Source organism: Melanaphis sacchari, unplaced genomic scaffold, assembly GCF_002803265.2.
Source record: "Melanaphis sacchari strain LSU unplaced genomic scaffold, SCAv2.0 Contig12_pilon_pilon, whole genome shotgun sequence".
NCBI lineage: Eukaryota > Metazoa > Arthropoda > Insecta > Hemiptera > Aphididae > Melanaphis > Melanaphis sacchari.
This window is the reverse complement of record NW_020270527.1, coordinates 2,999,189-3,013,672: the sequence shown is the minus strand read 5'-3', so window position 1 is coordinate 3,013,672 and position 14,484 is coordinate 2,999,189. Positions and strand designations below refer to the sequence as shown.

At 26.1% G+C, this 14,484-nt stretch overlaps 2 protein-coding genes across 3 annotated transcripts; both read right to left on the bottom strand.

Annotated features, from left to right (window-relative positions):
• Positions 1–241: 241 nt before the first annotated feature.
• LOC112591120 (inositol polyphosphate 5-phosphatase E) lies at positions 242–5,933 on the bottom strand. Its single transcript, XM_025334805.1, has 8 exons — positions 4,902–5,933; positions 4,697–4,814; positions 4,411–4,633; positions 4,124–4,342; positions 3,894–4,058; positions 1,966–2,133; positions 812–935; positions 242–743 (listed from the first exon to the last, which is right to left on the bottom strand). The coding sequence occupies exons 1-8, from the start codon at positions 5,537–5,539 to the stop codon at positions 629–631; spliced, it is 1,770 nt and encodes a 589-aa protein (XP_025190590.1). The 5' UTR covers positions 5,540–5,933; the 3' UTR covers positions 242–628.
• Positions 5,934–8,080: 2,147 nt separating this feature from the next.
• Positions 8,081–14,451, bottom strand: LOC112591212 (HEAT repeat-containing protein 1). 2 transcript variants are annotated; one of them, XM_025334958.1, is made up of 2 exons: positions 14,115–14,451; positions 8,081–13,236 (listed from the first exon to the last, which is right to left on the bottom strand). In XM_025334958.1, the coding sequence occupies exon 2, from the start codon at positions 13,108–13,110 to the stop codon at positions 8,143–8,145; it is 4,968 nt and encodes a 1,655-aa protein (XP_025190743.1). In that variant the 5' UTR covers positions 13,111–13,236; positions 14,115–14,451; the 3' UTR covers positions 8,081–8,142. The 2 variants fall into 2 exon arrangements, with proteins under 2 accessions (XP_025190743.1, XP_025190742.1); XM_025334957.1 differs by having other exon boundaries at positions 14,174–14,451.
• Between the last annotated feature and the right edge of the window lie 33 nt (positions 14,452–14,484).

The window sequence follows — 14,484 nt, the reverse complement described above, 5'->3', positions numbered from 1 at the left end:
CATAAATTACTATTATATAAAAAATAAAACTAACTGTAAAAAAAAAATGATATAATAGTTATTTTTATCTTTTAATAAATTTATTTTCTTTATATCAGTAAAATCAAAATTAAAAAGAAATACTGAACTGACAGTATTGGTAAAATAACAATAAAAATGTTAATAAAAAAACATTAACTTTAACAGTATAAATTGTGGTTAAACAAAAATTACATAAAGATGTAAGACTAGGTGTAATAAAGTAAATAGGTAAAAATTAAAATTATAGCAAGAAAAGGATAATAATAAGTGGTAAGTGGCATTGCAAATTACACTTAAAATTACAATTTATTTTGACTAGACAAAATTACTTTGGTAAGGTTAAAATATCTATAAAACTTCAAAAAACAATATTAAAATGAAAGCACCATAGACAGTCAAGCAAATTTAATATAGCTGATCGTTTTATCTTTTACATGCAGTCTTTTAGTGCGTCATTTAACTCCTTAATATTTAATCATTTTTGATTAATGCAAATGATTAGTTATTTGATCCCCCTTTAAATATTATTCTATTAACTAATATATAGTACCCTTTTAAGAATATTTTATCACTTGTTGCCAATTTTTTGGCTAAATAGTTTTTGTTGTTATTGCACATTACAAACAGCAGAAGTTCCAACACGCTTATCCATACTTGCTGCTCGTCTTTTGATTGCTTCCAAGTATACTTCTCGATTAAATTGTCCAGCAGCTAAAGGCATACTGAAATATATTCCATTTATAATTATATACAAATCACAATCAATTTTTAATGAAGTTTTAATTCTTACGTATCAATACCCGGCCGAATCGAACACTTGTAAAGACCCCAAACTGGTTTATGGTCAGATGTACATACTGATGGAACTGAACAGTAAGTTAAACATTCAATACTAGATGAAGTACAAGTGGATCCTGCAAAAATATATTTTCTTATGATACAATAAAAAATGTACAGTAGAACCTCGATTATCAGTGTTTGCGATTAATCGTGCCCACTCTTCCGAAAATTTATTGTATGTATGCCCCTTTATATTTCTAATTACAATTGAATCAAAATTTTTTAAATTTTATTATTATAAAATTGTATACCTATGTATTTCTAATTAAAATTAAATAAAAAATTTCATTATTATAAAAAGTCTCGATTAACTGTGATTTTTATTTATCCGCGTGATCCTCTCCCCATCATTACCCCGGATAATCGAGGTTCTACTGTACATTATTTATATAAAAACATTTAGACAAACAAGCAAATAATATAAAAAAATAATAATTTTATCTATTAACAAGTGAAATACATATTTAATGGCAATGTAATTTAGTTTTTTTGTTTTTTAATTTTAATTTTCATAAAAATGTTTAGTTAAATAATATATTATATTTTTAATTGTGATCAATTCTATAACCTAAAATAAATACATTTACAAAATAGTAGAATAAAACTGGTTATAGTTTGTGTCTTTGAAATTCTTAACCATAATCTTTTAATTAAAGTGACTATTGTTGACAACTTTGTATCTATTAAGAATTGTTTAAACACTGTTAATGAATCAATTGTAAAACAATTTAATTTATTAAGGTAGTTTAATTTTAATTTTAATAGTTTAGAACCGTTTTTTTTGCAAGTCACATGAGGAAAAAATATCTGTACAAACACTCCAAACTACATGACTATGTTAAGACTAACATATCCAAATCTTGAAAAGTTAATTTTTTTTAAACTAGTTTAAGTTATTATCCTAAAAAAAATTCCTTTAATTATATCCATAAACATTTTTATCTAATTAAAAAGAAAATGACTAGTATAAGTATAGTATAATAATATGCAATACTCTACTGTATAAAAATTTAATTAAAAAAATTATTAGTGATAAAGCATTTAGATATCACTAGTATTAATTAACCATACATCTTTGGATTGTACAAACTTTACAATATTTACCTGTGGGACTAGGTAGAACCTGTTGTTTTCCACATTTGTAAAGAATTCTATCTGTATATGAAGGTGTTCTTTGTTTAGCAGATGTATCAAACATTTCAGTTCCTGGATCATATTTATATGTTGGTGCAAATGTTAATGGGCCTTCTTGGAATCCACGAAATACTAAACCTAAAATTAGAAGTAATTTAATTTAATTTTTATTTCTCATAAAAGGAAAATAATAAAAACAAGTTTATGAAGATGTATTAAAAATATTGAGTGAATTTAAAATTTAATATCTATAATCAAATTTTTTTTTCATGTAATATGTGGCATATTATATCATAATTATAATTACTTTCAAATAATGTACAGTGTACAGTACATCTTTTTAAACTTGAATTTACTATGTTTAATATTTGAGAAGGTAGTTAAATAATGGTGTAGAGCTTTTTGTATAAACTGGTTCTTATTTATATTTTACATAATAGTAATTAATTATTATATTTCTACTTTTAAAATAGTTTAATTAAAATTATTAGCTACAATAGCTACAAGAATATTATTTATTAGTTTTCATTTTTTAGCAAATTTGTTAGATTGATTTAAATATTGATTGCTAATCTTGTGTAGCAAAGTTTATAATGGTGGTCTGTTATTTATTGAAATTATATTTTAATTTGAATCTGCTTTTTTTTCTTAAATTAGGGAAAACTGTATACAGTGGCATAATTAGAGGTATTGCAAGTATTATACTTGGAACACCAAACAATTTTCAGATGTTGCAAGAATATAGTTTAGCAATACCAAAAATAAAAGAGATGTGATCAGAAATTGAATGTAATAATAGATGGAAATGATTAAAATAAACAACACTGATCCTCCCAAATTATCTTGAAAAAAAATGTTCCATGTAAGCTAGGTAGTGAGGAAAAGGGGCTTAAAATTTTGGATTTAAAAGAATATTGTTGTATCAAAATTTACTATCCAAATTTACATATCATAATTATAGAAATGCAACAATGTTTTAAAGAACACCAGCTAGTAATGGATTAAAAAAAATAACAGTCAATGATAATCCACCACATGAAACATTAAATATTGTTTGTAACACCTACAACTTTGATTTAAAACATCTGAATACCTATATTGAAGTTCATAATAGAATGTTTAAGTTTAAGTACTCTGACATATAAACAGCTAGTATTATGGAAAAAAAAATAAAATTTATTAAGAATGATGATTTTCAAAATGGATTTCCAATTTTGAAATAATTTATTTGAATATTTCTAACTATATCCACTATAATTGTCAGCTGTGAAAGATCATTATAATGTTTAAAAAAAAACCTAAACTTATCTGAGGATCACAATCTATCAAGAACAATTAAGTAATCTTGCTATGTTACAAATTAAAAAAAGAAAAGAAAATCAATATAGAAGGATCATTAATGAATTCAACAATAATACCTCAATGAATAACCGAAAATTTAGTTTAAAATGATTAAATGAATATTGACAACATTATAAATTATAATATAAATAAATAATAAAACACTTAAATATAATTATTTATTTATAGTTTTAATGCTTCTTTATGTAATTGTTGAAAAAATGTAAAAGAAAAATGGAATCACTTTCCCAGATTATGATTAGGGGAGGGAAAAGATGTATGCATATTTAAATATCCATGATCACATAAAAAAATCGCAAAATTGAAAATGTTAACCAAATTATGTTATTGACTATATTATATAATAGCTTTAACTTTATTGGTAATTAAAAAGCTTTTCTATGTATGTCTATGAATATTATACCAACATAACCAACAACTAAAACTTTATAGAATAAAATTTGTACTACAAATTAAAAAGAAGTGAACATTAACTAAATAATATAAATAAATATAATAATTTAAATTATCAATTAGTTTAATATAACTTTACTTACCGTTTGAAATACAGTCATTAAGTTGATCTGAAAGTGTTTGGTGCATAGGCGAAGCTAATGGAAATCTGTGCTGTGTTATCCATTTCATTACCTCAGGTCGTGAATGAGCCAATCTAAAGTTTAAATCTCCACACCAAAATACATAATCAAAATTATTGGTAACATCTAAAAACATAAAAAAAAAATTTTATTGACACAATTAATGAATTAAGATTAAACAATTCATGAACCTTTTGTTTTATGTTTAACAGGCAAAAGTTTTGGAAGTTCCAAAGATTTAATAATTCTACGCACATCTTGTAAACGTTCTTTAACCTTTTCCACGTGTGCAGTAAGATGTGATGTTATAAATAAAATTGATGATCCAAATAAAGAAAATGATATTGCAACAGCACCTTTTGTTCGAAATGCAGTTCCTGGTCTAGTACTAAAACTCGATTCTTCAGGAACTAAATATAAGTAGATATTTAATATTCTTAAAAGTCTTAAAAACATTGGAATAATTAATAATTTTTACCAGAACAAAACCAAATTAAATCTCTTCTAATATAAATAGCCAAGTGTAATGTGCCTAGTGAAGCAGAATGAAAAAGAATGTGTGATGGACCAATAGTTTCTTGAATATTTACTTCCCATTCAAACTTATCAGTATAACTTTCTTGGGTACCTATAGCAAGAATATCTGGCAGATGAGGAACAGTATCGGGCAATAATAGTTCATTTAGTTCAGGTGGAGGTGCCTATAAAATAATTGTAATTACATAAAAACATCATGAATTTATTTTATCAATTATTTTATTTACTTGGCCATTCATATTCCACGTTCCAACATATATACGAACTTCTCGATTATGTAAAACTCGCTCCAATTCCATTGCTCCTAGTAAAGAATTTCCTGCAATACGTCCATGCAAATAGTTTCTGAACAAAAATAAAATAAAATAAATATATTTATAAAATCATGAATATTCAAATAAATAAATTAAAATATTAATTTAAATATTTTACCGTTCTTTAACATCAGATGTGGGAATGAGATGTAATACTTCTACTGCAAATAAAGCCTGTCTGGCTAAACTATCCATTGAGTTATTTTTAGTTTCAGTTTTCTTTAAATATTCAGATGCTGTTAAAGTAGTTGTAGATGATGGTCGAATTGGCTTTGAATCTGCTGTATTTATACTAGTGGTTTTTGGAATAATTATATTATCAGCCGACACATGTTGCGCATTGCCAAACATCTTCCGTAACCTCTCACATTTTTCTAAAGAAGGGGTTGACAGTTCTTTTGAATCAATTTCTTTATATTCTGAATTTACACCGTTGATAGTTGAATGTAACCCCAAACTCAAAGACCGTTTATGAGAAGTATTGGGTTCCACTGCACAAGAACAGACATCAGGTTCATTTGAATTCTCTCCATTTTGAAAATCAGATGGTGTTTTTGTTGTTTCAGTAATTGCACAACATAAAGACACATTTGTGCTTCTATTGAGTGGATTAGAAACATTACGATATGGACCATCTAATTGACAAAATGATTGTTTTGATGTATCATTTTCGGGTGTCGTTGATTTTTTTTTCCTTAAGTGTAGAATACTTAACAAGCTCGATTTCTTTTTAGGCGAAATATTAGGTTTATTCATGTTTATAACTCACAGTTCGGTCATAAACGAAGAGTCGAGATCAGTTTTTAGCCGTAAAAAATAAAAATATACTTATGGTAAAGTGACTAGGAAAACATTGTAACGTAATCATAATTTAACCATTCTAACAGTATGACTAAAATTCAGCTACATTTAAATAGGTACTTATATCTAATCGTTTTTCGTAAATAATTAAAAATGTGCTTATTTAGAGAGTACATTGGTAAAGTTGATGGACGTAGACGGTTGTCAACTTGTCGTTTTATGTTTTTCCTGATAAACTGATAAACTTTCTTGTTGTATATTTGTAATCACGAAATATGTTGTGGTAATGCTGTTACGTGATTAGTGAAAGATGATAGTAATTATCGGTTACCGTTTAGTTTGAACTTGGAGCCTGGACTCCGGAGGTACCAAGTGCTGAACTTAATAGGCTATATAATAGTATTTATTAAATAGTAATTATTGATTTATGTAACACTCAACAGTCAGGCCCGGTTTAAGGTCTACGGTGCCCAAAAGGCTGTACAAAATTTGGTGCCCCTATTTTAAAAATATATTTTATACATTTTTTTAATTTTTTAATTAATAACCTACATTACTCTACTCGATACTTGGGTTTATTAGTCAAGTAATTATGTCTATGTATATATTATGTGCAAACAAATAAAAATGTAAAATAAAACCAAATTTATTTTTGATTTATAAAAAATAAAAAATAACCATATCATAAAAAAAATAATGAACTATTATTTGTAATTTTCTTTTTCTGGCTTATTATATGGGTAAATTTGTTAATAGTATTATTAAAATCTAATTTTTCAACCAATTCTTGCTTCAATGCTAAATATTGCTAATGCATTCGCCTTTCCTCCTTCATGGTTGACCTCATATAGGATTTTAATTTTTTATGAACGAAAAAAGCCCTCTTGTCTAAGCAGTTTGAAACTACTGTACTTGGATAAATATGCCTAACTATTTCTAAATTTGGAATCATACCGTCTAATTCTTTGGTTTTGATGTAACTTATACATAAAGAGAAAACAGATTTTACACTTTTATCCGTGGTAATTAATTTTGAAAAAAAATTATTATTAAAAATGTCGATAATTTAAAAAATACCGTACGACAAAACGCATTGATTATTAGTTATTACTATAGGTGAAAAATTTCCTAATTTTAATAAAAATAGCATCAGGACAGTATGCGGTGCTCCAGTGTATGCTTCAGCCTACACTGTTTAAGGCCTTACCGGGTTTGTCTACAGTACCTACTGAATAGTGCAAACAATTTAAATAATTTAGTATTTATTTTTTCCTTCTTCTCCGTTTGTCACTTGCTTCCTGCATCAATGGTCACTAGTTAGTACTCACTAACATTTTGTGAATGTACAATTCCGTGATCAATACGCAATTGCAGTTTTAAAACCGTTTATCTATACATTGCTGGACATGACACGAATAGGAAAAATATAATAAATAAACAAATAATTATATTATCAATAATAATATAACAAATTTTAAGGACTAAACATGTAAGATGAGCAAATTATTCGTCTTTTTTTTTATTGTACATTTTAAACATATTATACCTAATAGATACTAATGATTTATAAGTTAATCAAAACTACTACAAGATATCATATCACTACAAGATAAATTAAAATAATTAAATACATTTATTTATTCTGTGATGCCATGTTCAAAACACAATTATGAATTAAGTTTAAAGTATTATTTCAAGTTTTTAGATGGATAGTCTAACTGTTCGTAGCTATACATGATATATATTATATTCCTCATCTTTCAGTAGAATATTGATCACAAAGCAGAAATTGAGGTCTACAACCTAACTTATTAAAATTTTTTTAATATTTACTAAGTATGCTTTAGAAAGTCAAAATAATTCAACTAGTAAATTTTTACAAGTAATTTGCATTTACATAATATCTTAGTATATAAATAGAGTAATAAACTAGTTTATTTTTTTTAAATAAAACGATTTTGTTCCTAGATTTATTTTATATATTTTTTAATACCTCTCTTATACATAAATATAATAATTACTTATAAGGTATCTGAGTTTTATAGATAACTTATTATATTAATCATTTTGTTGAGTATTATGCGAAGAAAAGAAAATTACTAAATAAGAGAAAAACTTAACAATAGTGATAAGTTTTGATGTGTATTACATTATTAATTTTTACACATATATATGTTATATACAATTAATATTTATACACATTGATGCTTCTATATTGTTGATATTTAAAAATTAACTCAGAAAATAGAAATAGTCGATTGTCAAGTGACAAATATAATTACAGTATTATACTGGGTTAGCTACTAGTTAGCTAACTGGGAGAAGAGGTTAGGACAATAATTTAAATGTGATGATGGTACAAATGAATAACTCACACCCGTCTTGTTATATACTTTGTTTTGTATAGTAAATTAAGAACAAATTTTGGTTTTATAAATTTTGTGGTAAATAAAGTAAATCTCACATAGTCACATGAGATATATATATACACACATAGATAGTAGATATAGTGTATATTTCTTTTACAAGTTTATTTTCCACTAATTAATTACAATGTTTTAACAAAAGTAACTTTCAATGGGCTCATTGACATATTTCTCCATTTGTTGAATAGCTTTCCGTGTTTTTTGTTCAATGTCTTCCTGTTCATCTTCCATCAATTCAGCTAGAAACGGTATTGAATCTGGAAGTAATGGCAAGAAATTTTCTCCCAATCTCTCTGCTACAGCTAATGTAGTATCAATACATATTGATCGAACTTCAGGCAAACGATGTCTAGCTTTAAGCATGATTTGACAGTTTATTTCTTTCCATAATGTGTCATCTGTTACAGCAGCTATTAAATTAGATATACACGGTATTACATAATTCTGACATACATTGTTGTAATCTTCTAGGTCTACTGCTTCCAAAATATCTACCAATGGGTTCATAATTATTTCAAAACGATCTTTAGTTGTAAAATTTATCGTATCATACTTGAAAACATTTGATAACGTTGACACTATTGATTGAATAAGCGATGTTTTTTCAATATAGGTATTGGATTTACATTGAGCCAAAATTAAATTAGCAGTTGGTATTAAATTTCCAGCAAATAAAAGATACAAACCTTTAAGCTCACTAGATAATGTATTTAATAATTTAAAATAGATTAATACACGAACTTCATTATTTGAACCATTTTTCCATTCATTTAATTTATGATAAAATGTACGGAATGTTGATTCAGAACATTTTAATGCCACTTCACTTATTGCAGATATAACAGAATTTTCTACCATACTCGTTTTTATATTTTTGGATTCATGAGTAAAACAACAAAAATCTAGAGATTTTAACAGAAATGTTGTAAATTCTTCAGTCATGGAATTTTTAAAACTATTTTTTGCAATATTCAACACATATTGGAATGCAGTAAACTTTAGGTTCTTTACAATTTCTACCAGAGTATTACTTAATACTGGTTCTAAAATTCTTCCTGGTATTTCAGACAACTTTTCACCTAATTCTTGAAATTTAGTTCTTATTATAGATTTATAATTAACATTATCATCTGCTGAACTGTCATCACATGTAGCTGACAACAATGACAATTCATAAATTAAAGGTACCAAATATGGACTCAAAAAATTTTTTAATTCTGATATTATTCTTAATAAACCAGTCAGTATACTTGGTAATAAAGCTCCATCAGCCATAACACTAATATCGTTCAATTTATGGAGAACAGATATTACTGATGGTATTATCAATGCAAAACTTGAGATGGCTTTAGTTTTTAAATTAGAAACCAACTCTGCAATACATAGCACAAACGTTCCAAGCAATGGACCAACAGATACATCTTGTATAGATTTAGTTACTTTTTGAAGAATTCCCATGAATACATCTAAGTTTTCATTAATATTCGAGCGTTTAGTGACCAATGTAATGGAAATAAGAGCAGTTTGTTGCACATTTAAATCTTCTTTTGTATTAAAGCTAGATATATTAATTATTTCAGACAAAGGTTCAAGTAATTTTAAAGTCTGATATTGAGTCAATGACTTAGATTCAAATAATCTTTTGTTTAGTAAATCCATGGTTCTGTGTTGTGTAGATTTGAGGTCAACAAATGTTAATATATAATTTATAGCATCAACAAATATATCCAGTGGAAGTAAAGCATTTACTTTGTCTAAAATACTGTAATATTTGATAGGCATAAAGTTTTTTGAATTATTATTATTGCCTTGACGTTGTACAAACCATAACGTATTTTTAATTACTTCTGTGAAACCTTCTTTTAATGTATCATTAGATGTACAATACATAACTTTGGATACAAATGTATATGATGATAGTAGGTTGGTTATAAAAGACACCAAACAATATTTTAATTTATACAATTTGTTAACAGAATAGTTTGAAATATCAATCAATGTTTCTTGATCAGGTTCTCCTTTTTTAAGTTCTATAAATTTACAGTAATTTAATATATTGTTACACATATCGAGTAAAACATTTATTGAACATTCAGCACAGATATCCAAACAAATAGTATTACTGGACACTTTATTTTTTGTATCAATTGTACCAGAGATGTATTCTTTATGTACAAGTACAATTAGTTCCCATAAATAACTGTTGGTATTTAAAGCTTGAACAAGGTATCTCAATAATGTTCCACGTCTATGCTCTGGTATATCCAAAATACTACGAGCAAATACTGATAATGCTTTTCTAGTCACAACTTGGCCTTCTTTTAACAAAATAGGAATTATAGTGTTAAGCACTTGACAAGTAATTTTAAATGTATACTCGTCATCTTGGCGCATAACAGAATTACCCATAAAAGTGAATATAGTCATTACATGTAAAATAATTTGGTCTGGTACCATTTGAGCACAGTTTGATAAAAGAATTAATGCATGATGTTGAGTCTGTTGATTTGGAGATAAACGCATGGTTGAGACAATTAATTCAAGGTTAAGATGTTCAGAAACTTTAGATTTTTCTGTCTCGCTTATAGTCATTGAACAGCAATTTAATATACAACTTAAACACAATTGTTTGGTGTATTCTAGTAAGCTAGATTGATCCTCAAACTCCAAACATTTTTTTAATATCTTAAATAAAACTGGAGTTAACCTAGTAACATTTTCTAAACTGTTTTTGTTTTGAATTAATTCTAATAAAGCAATTCCATTTTTCCATAGTACACTGTTAGGGGAATTATCATACATTTTTTCAAGATGAGAAATGAACATTACACTGTCAAAGCTAACTTCATGAATAAAACTTTTAATGGAGTCTATAATGTCATTATCTTCAACTTTTGCTTGTAAATCAAGCAGAGTTTTTATTAAGTTCAATTTCAAATCATCAGACATTGTATTAAACATATCTGTTGTTAAGTTTTGAATAAAAATAGTGACTGGACATATCAATTTCCCAGAGCCAAAGTTTAATATAGGAGTTGTTTCCTTTAAATATTTTTCACATACAGGCCATATGATAAGCCAATCTATGACATTCGGATGAAGCTTGTTGAGAGCAAATTTAAAAATATGTGATTCAGCTATGTCAATTTTTGACTTTTGTAATAAATCAAGACCATGATTCATTACATCTAGACACACATTTGATGAATTGAGTGCTGATAAGACATCAAACATTTTTAGTCGCAATGCAGAAGATACATCAAAATTGCATGCGGTTTTAAATAGATTTTCTAAAGTAAATTTAGCATCTACGTTATCAGTTTGTAATACAATTAATAAAACAAGACGAATTTGATCACCATCTACTAGAATATTTTGACGTTTACTAATAATATTTTTTATTAACCACAAATAAGACAAAGAGTTTGTATTTTTGTAGGTTTTATTTAATTTTTTGAGGAAAGTCATTGTAATTTTTCTAATATTCTGTGTATCAGAAGCCAAACAACACAATAAGGTTGGAATTACAATGTTATCAGGGACTAATGATACTAAAAATGAAACATTTTTATTCATTAGTGACTTAAGACTGTTACAAAGTTGTGTAATTTTAATGTTTCCAATCCATAAATTTTCACAGTAAACTTGAATACGTTCTTCATCGCTAGAATATTGTTTAGTGAATATACTATCTTCAATTTGCATTTTATTATCTTTTGGTTCTTCAATGACTATATCAACATCCATTTTATTATCATTACATGATATCACATCATCATCCACTAATGTACTTATGAATTTGTTTTCTTCTATAGAAGGCAAATCTTGTAACAATTTGAATGAATGCTTCCAAGCATTTTTGTATTTATTTTTAATATTTTTAACTATTTCTAAATACCAGGGTTCATTATTAGAAGAATACATTATTAATTTTACTAATTCAATAGTATAGTCATCATCATTTAAATCTATTAAATTTATTAAATCAGAAGCAAATGAACAAATAGATTTATCTTTTTTTGAAAGCATTATGCTATCTCGAACAGTTAGTAAATAGAATATGCTTTTATCAGATTTTAAAAGTTTTTTAAAAGCTTCAATTTGTAAATTAGTATGTTCAGCCATATATTTAATACAAGAATTGGGAACTTTGACATTTGGTGAATTTCTAGTAGATTTGAAAATAACACTCAACAATAAAGTATTATTATAGTACAGTTGTTCATGTTTAACTAATAAAATCTTTTTAACTAAGCTTGATCGCAATTTTTCCGTGTATGTTATATACTTGGACATTACACCAATAACTATTAAAGATGAAACTGTGTATGGTCGTGCATCAGATTCAAGTCCAGCAATTATTGATGGGAGAAATATTGTTATTAAGTTATTCTTTGAAATAGTGGACGATATAAAAGCAGAAACTAAAAGTTTGGCATAAAAATTAGTCCAAACTAAAACTAATTCGTCAACAGCTTTATGTTCATCAATCACTTTAACAACAATAGAACAAATGAGTTTTAATAATCTTGTATCATTAATTGCTTCTGCTATAAAACTTTGTTCATTAATTTGAACACCAGTTTTTTTAGATCTAGTTAACCACCACCAATTTTTTGCAACTTCAGGGTTATTCTTAAGAGGAATAACTTGTATTAACCTTGTAAATACTTGGGTTGAAACATATGGTAAAGTATAGCCAAGTAAAATATCTGTATTGTATTGTTCAATGTTAAATCGATGTACTAGCCATTCAAGAGCATATAATGCTGGTTTTGAATTAAAATAAGGAGATAACAAGCATAAAAATTCTTCAATCAATGAATCAATATTTTGGTTTTCAGACAGATTCAAAATTGCTCTTTGTTTAGTTTGCCACGAATGGCTAAATAATGTTGATTTAAATTTGAGAAATTTTGTATTGATACCACATAGCTCTTTAAAACCTTTTAGGCCAACTTCAAAAAATGCTGACAAATCGTGATTTCCTATATCTTGAGGTTGAATAAGCAATGAGGTTTTTTTGTGGCCCAAACTCAATATTGATGTTTGAGGAGCACTTAATTTTTGCAATTGTTTTGCAAGAGATGTTGATGCCATAACTAAAATCAATTATTTGTCTTGTAATATGAGAATAATTCAAATACTTACATAATCAATAATTCAAATGACTTGAATTTAATGCTGATACTAAGACAGTTGAATTACAGATAGATTAATAAATACCTGAAACAAGAATAAATATTTAAAATGAGTTAAAACTTTTTTTACACAAAAAAATACAAATAGGTAAATAAAAAGTTAGGTAATTTTTATTGTTAAATTACTGAAAATTTTAAAAATCAACTGTTTTTAAGCTAAGAATTTTTAAAATCTTAACAATACCATAATTATAATTAAATACAGTATAATAAGTTGTATGAATTTAAATTTTTTCAGTTGAAATTATAAAAAACTAGTTTGATTAAAAAAAAAAAATAATGTATTTTGTTTCTAAAATATGCGTTAGAAATATAATTGAACATTAATAGATTTGTATATAATAATATATATTTAAGAAGTTTTTATTATAATAATTAAAATTATAAACAAGAAAAATATTTTAAATTAAAAAATGGACAGATGCCAATTTTAAGAAAGAAATGTTATAGTATAAAATGGTGAAAAGTGTGTAATAGTATTTACAAAATAGACGAGGTTCTATTTAATAATTGTATTTGTTTATAAAATCAAAAATACTAAAAACTACTAAAAAAATACTAAAATAACTAGAGATAGATGTATCAGTTAATGAATACATTTTTAACTCTAAATAAAGATTAAAAATTAAAATTTTTTAACAGTTTAAAAACAAAATGAGTTATAACACATGAGGAGTGCATCTACAAAATAGTAATGTAAGATAATGCATTCAAGTTTAAAATTTGTTGAATTCTAGGCCATACAACAATTATATTTTTATAATCAATAAACTGTATACTTGAATCATAGGTATATAATAGGTTTTAGCTGTCTTACATTTATAGGATCTAAGCCGTTGAAACTTAATTGAGGATTTAGTTTCAATGGAATTAAAAAAAAATCTATATAATGCTTATACTTACACGCAAGAACAAATTACAATAGTTAACTTTCGTATATAAAATTTAAATGTTGTACCTACCTATAAAGGTTAAGTCAAAATATCCAAATAGAACAGCAAAGCATCCACGTGACTGGTAATTGGTCGGTCGGTAGTAGTCAGTTGACAGTGAGACAATTCATATCGGATTATCGCAAACTTCAGTGTTAATGTGTTATCATTGTTATGTTTTGGTCTATGGTTTCCGTTCAATAATCGATTGTTTATGAAAACATTATCAGACATATTTATGCTTACCAAGGATACCATATATATACCAGTTATACTATGAAAAAAGCAATGTAAAATCAATTAAATAGCAACTTTAAAATTCAAAATATCTAATTTAATTT

What these genes read in the sequence shown, in the direction of transcription:
- LOC112591120 (XM_025334805.1), bottom strand. Translation starts at nt 5,539, where the DNA reads ATGAATAAACCTAATATTTCGCCTAAAAAGAAATCGAGCTTGTTAAGT. An exon ending in TAATGACTGTATTTCAAACG is followed by an intron (nt 2,134 to 3,893) that starts GTAAGTAAAGTT and finishes TTCTAATTTTAG; the next exon opens with GTTTAGTATTTCGTGGATTC. An exon ending in GGTTCTACCTAGTCCCACAG is followed by an intron (nt 936 to 1,965) that starts GTAAATATTGTA and finishes ATATTTTTGCAG; the next exon opens with GATCCACTTGTACTTCATCT.
- LOC112591212 (XM_025334958.1), bottom strand. Translation starts at nt 13,110, where the DNA reads ATGGCATCAACATCTCTTGCAAAACAATTGCAAAAATTAAGTGCTCCT.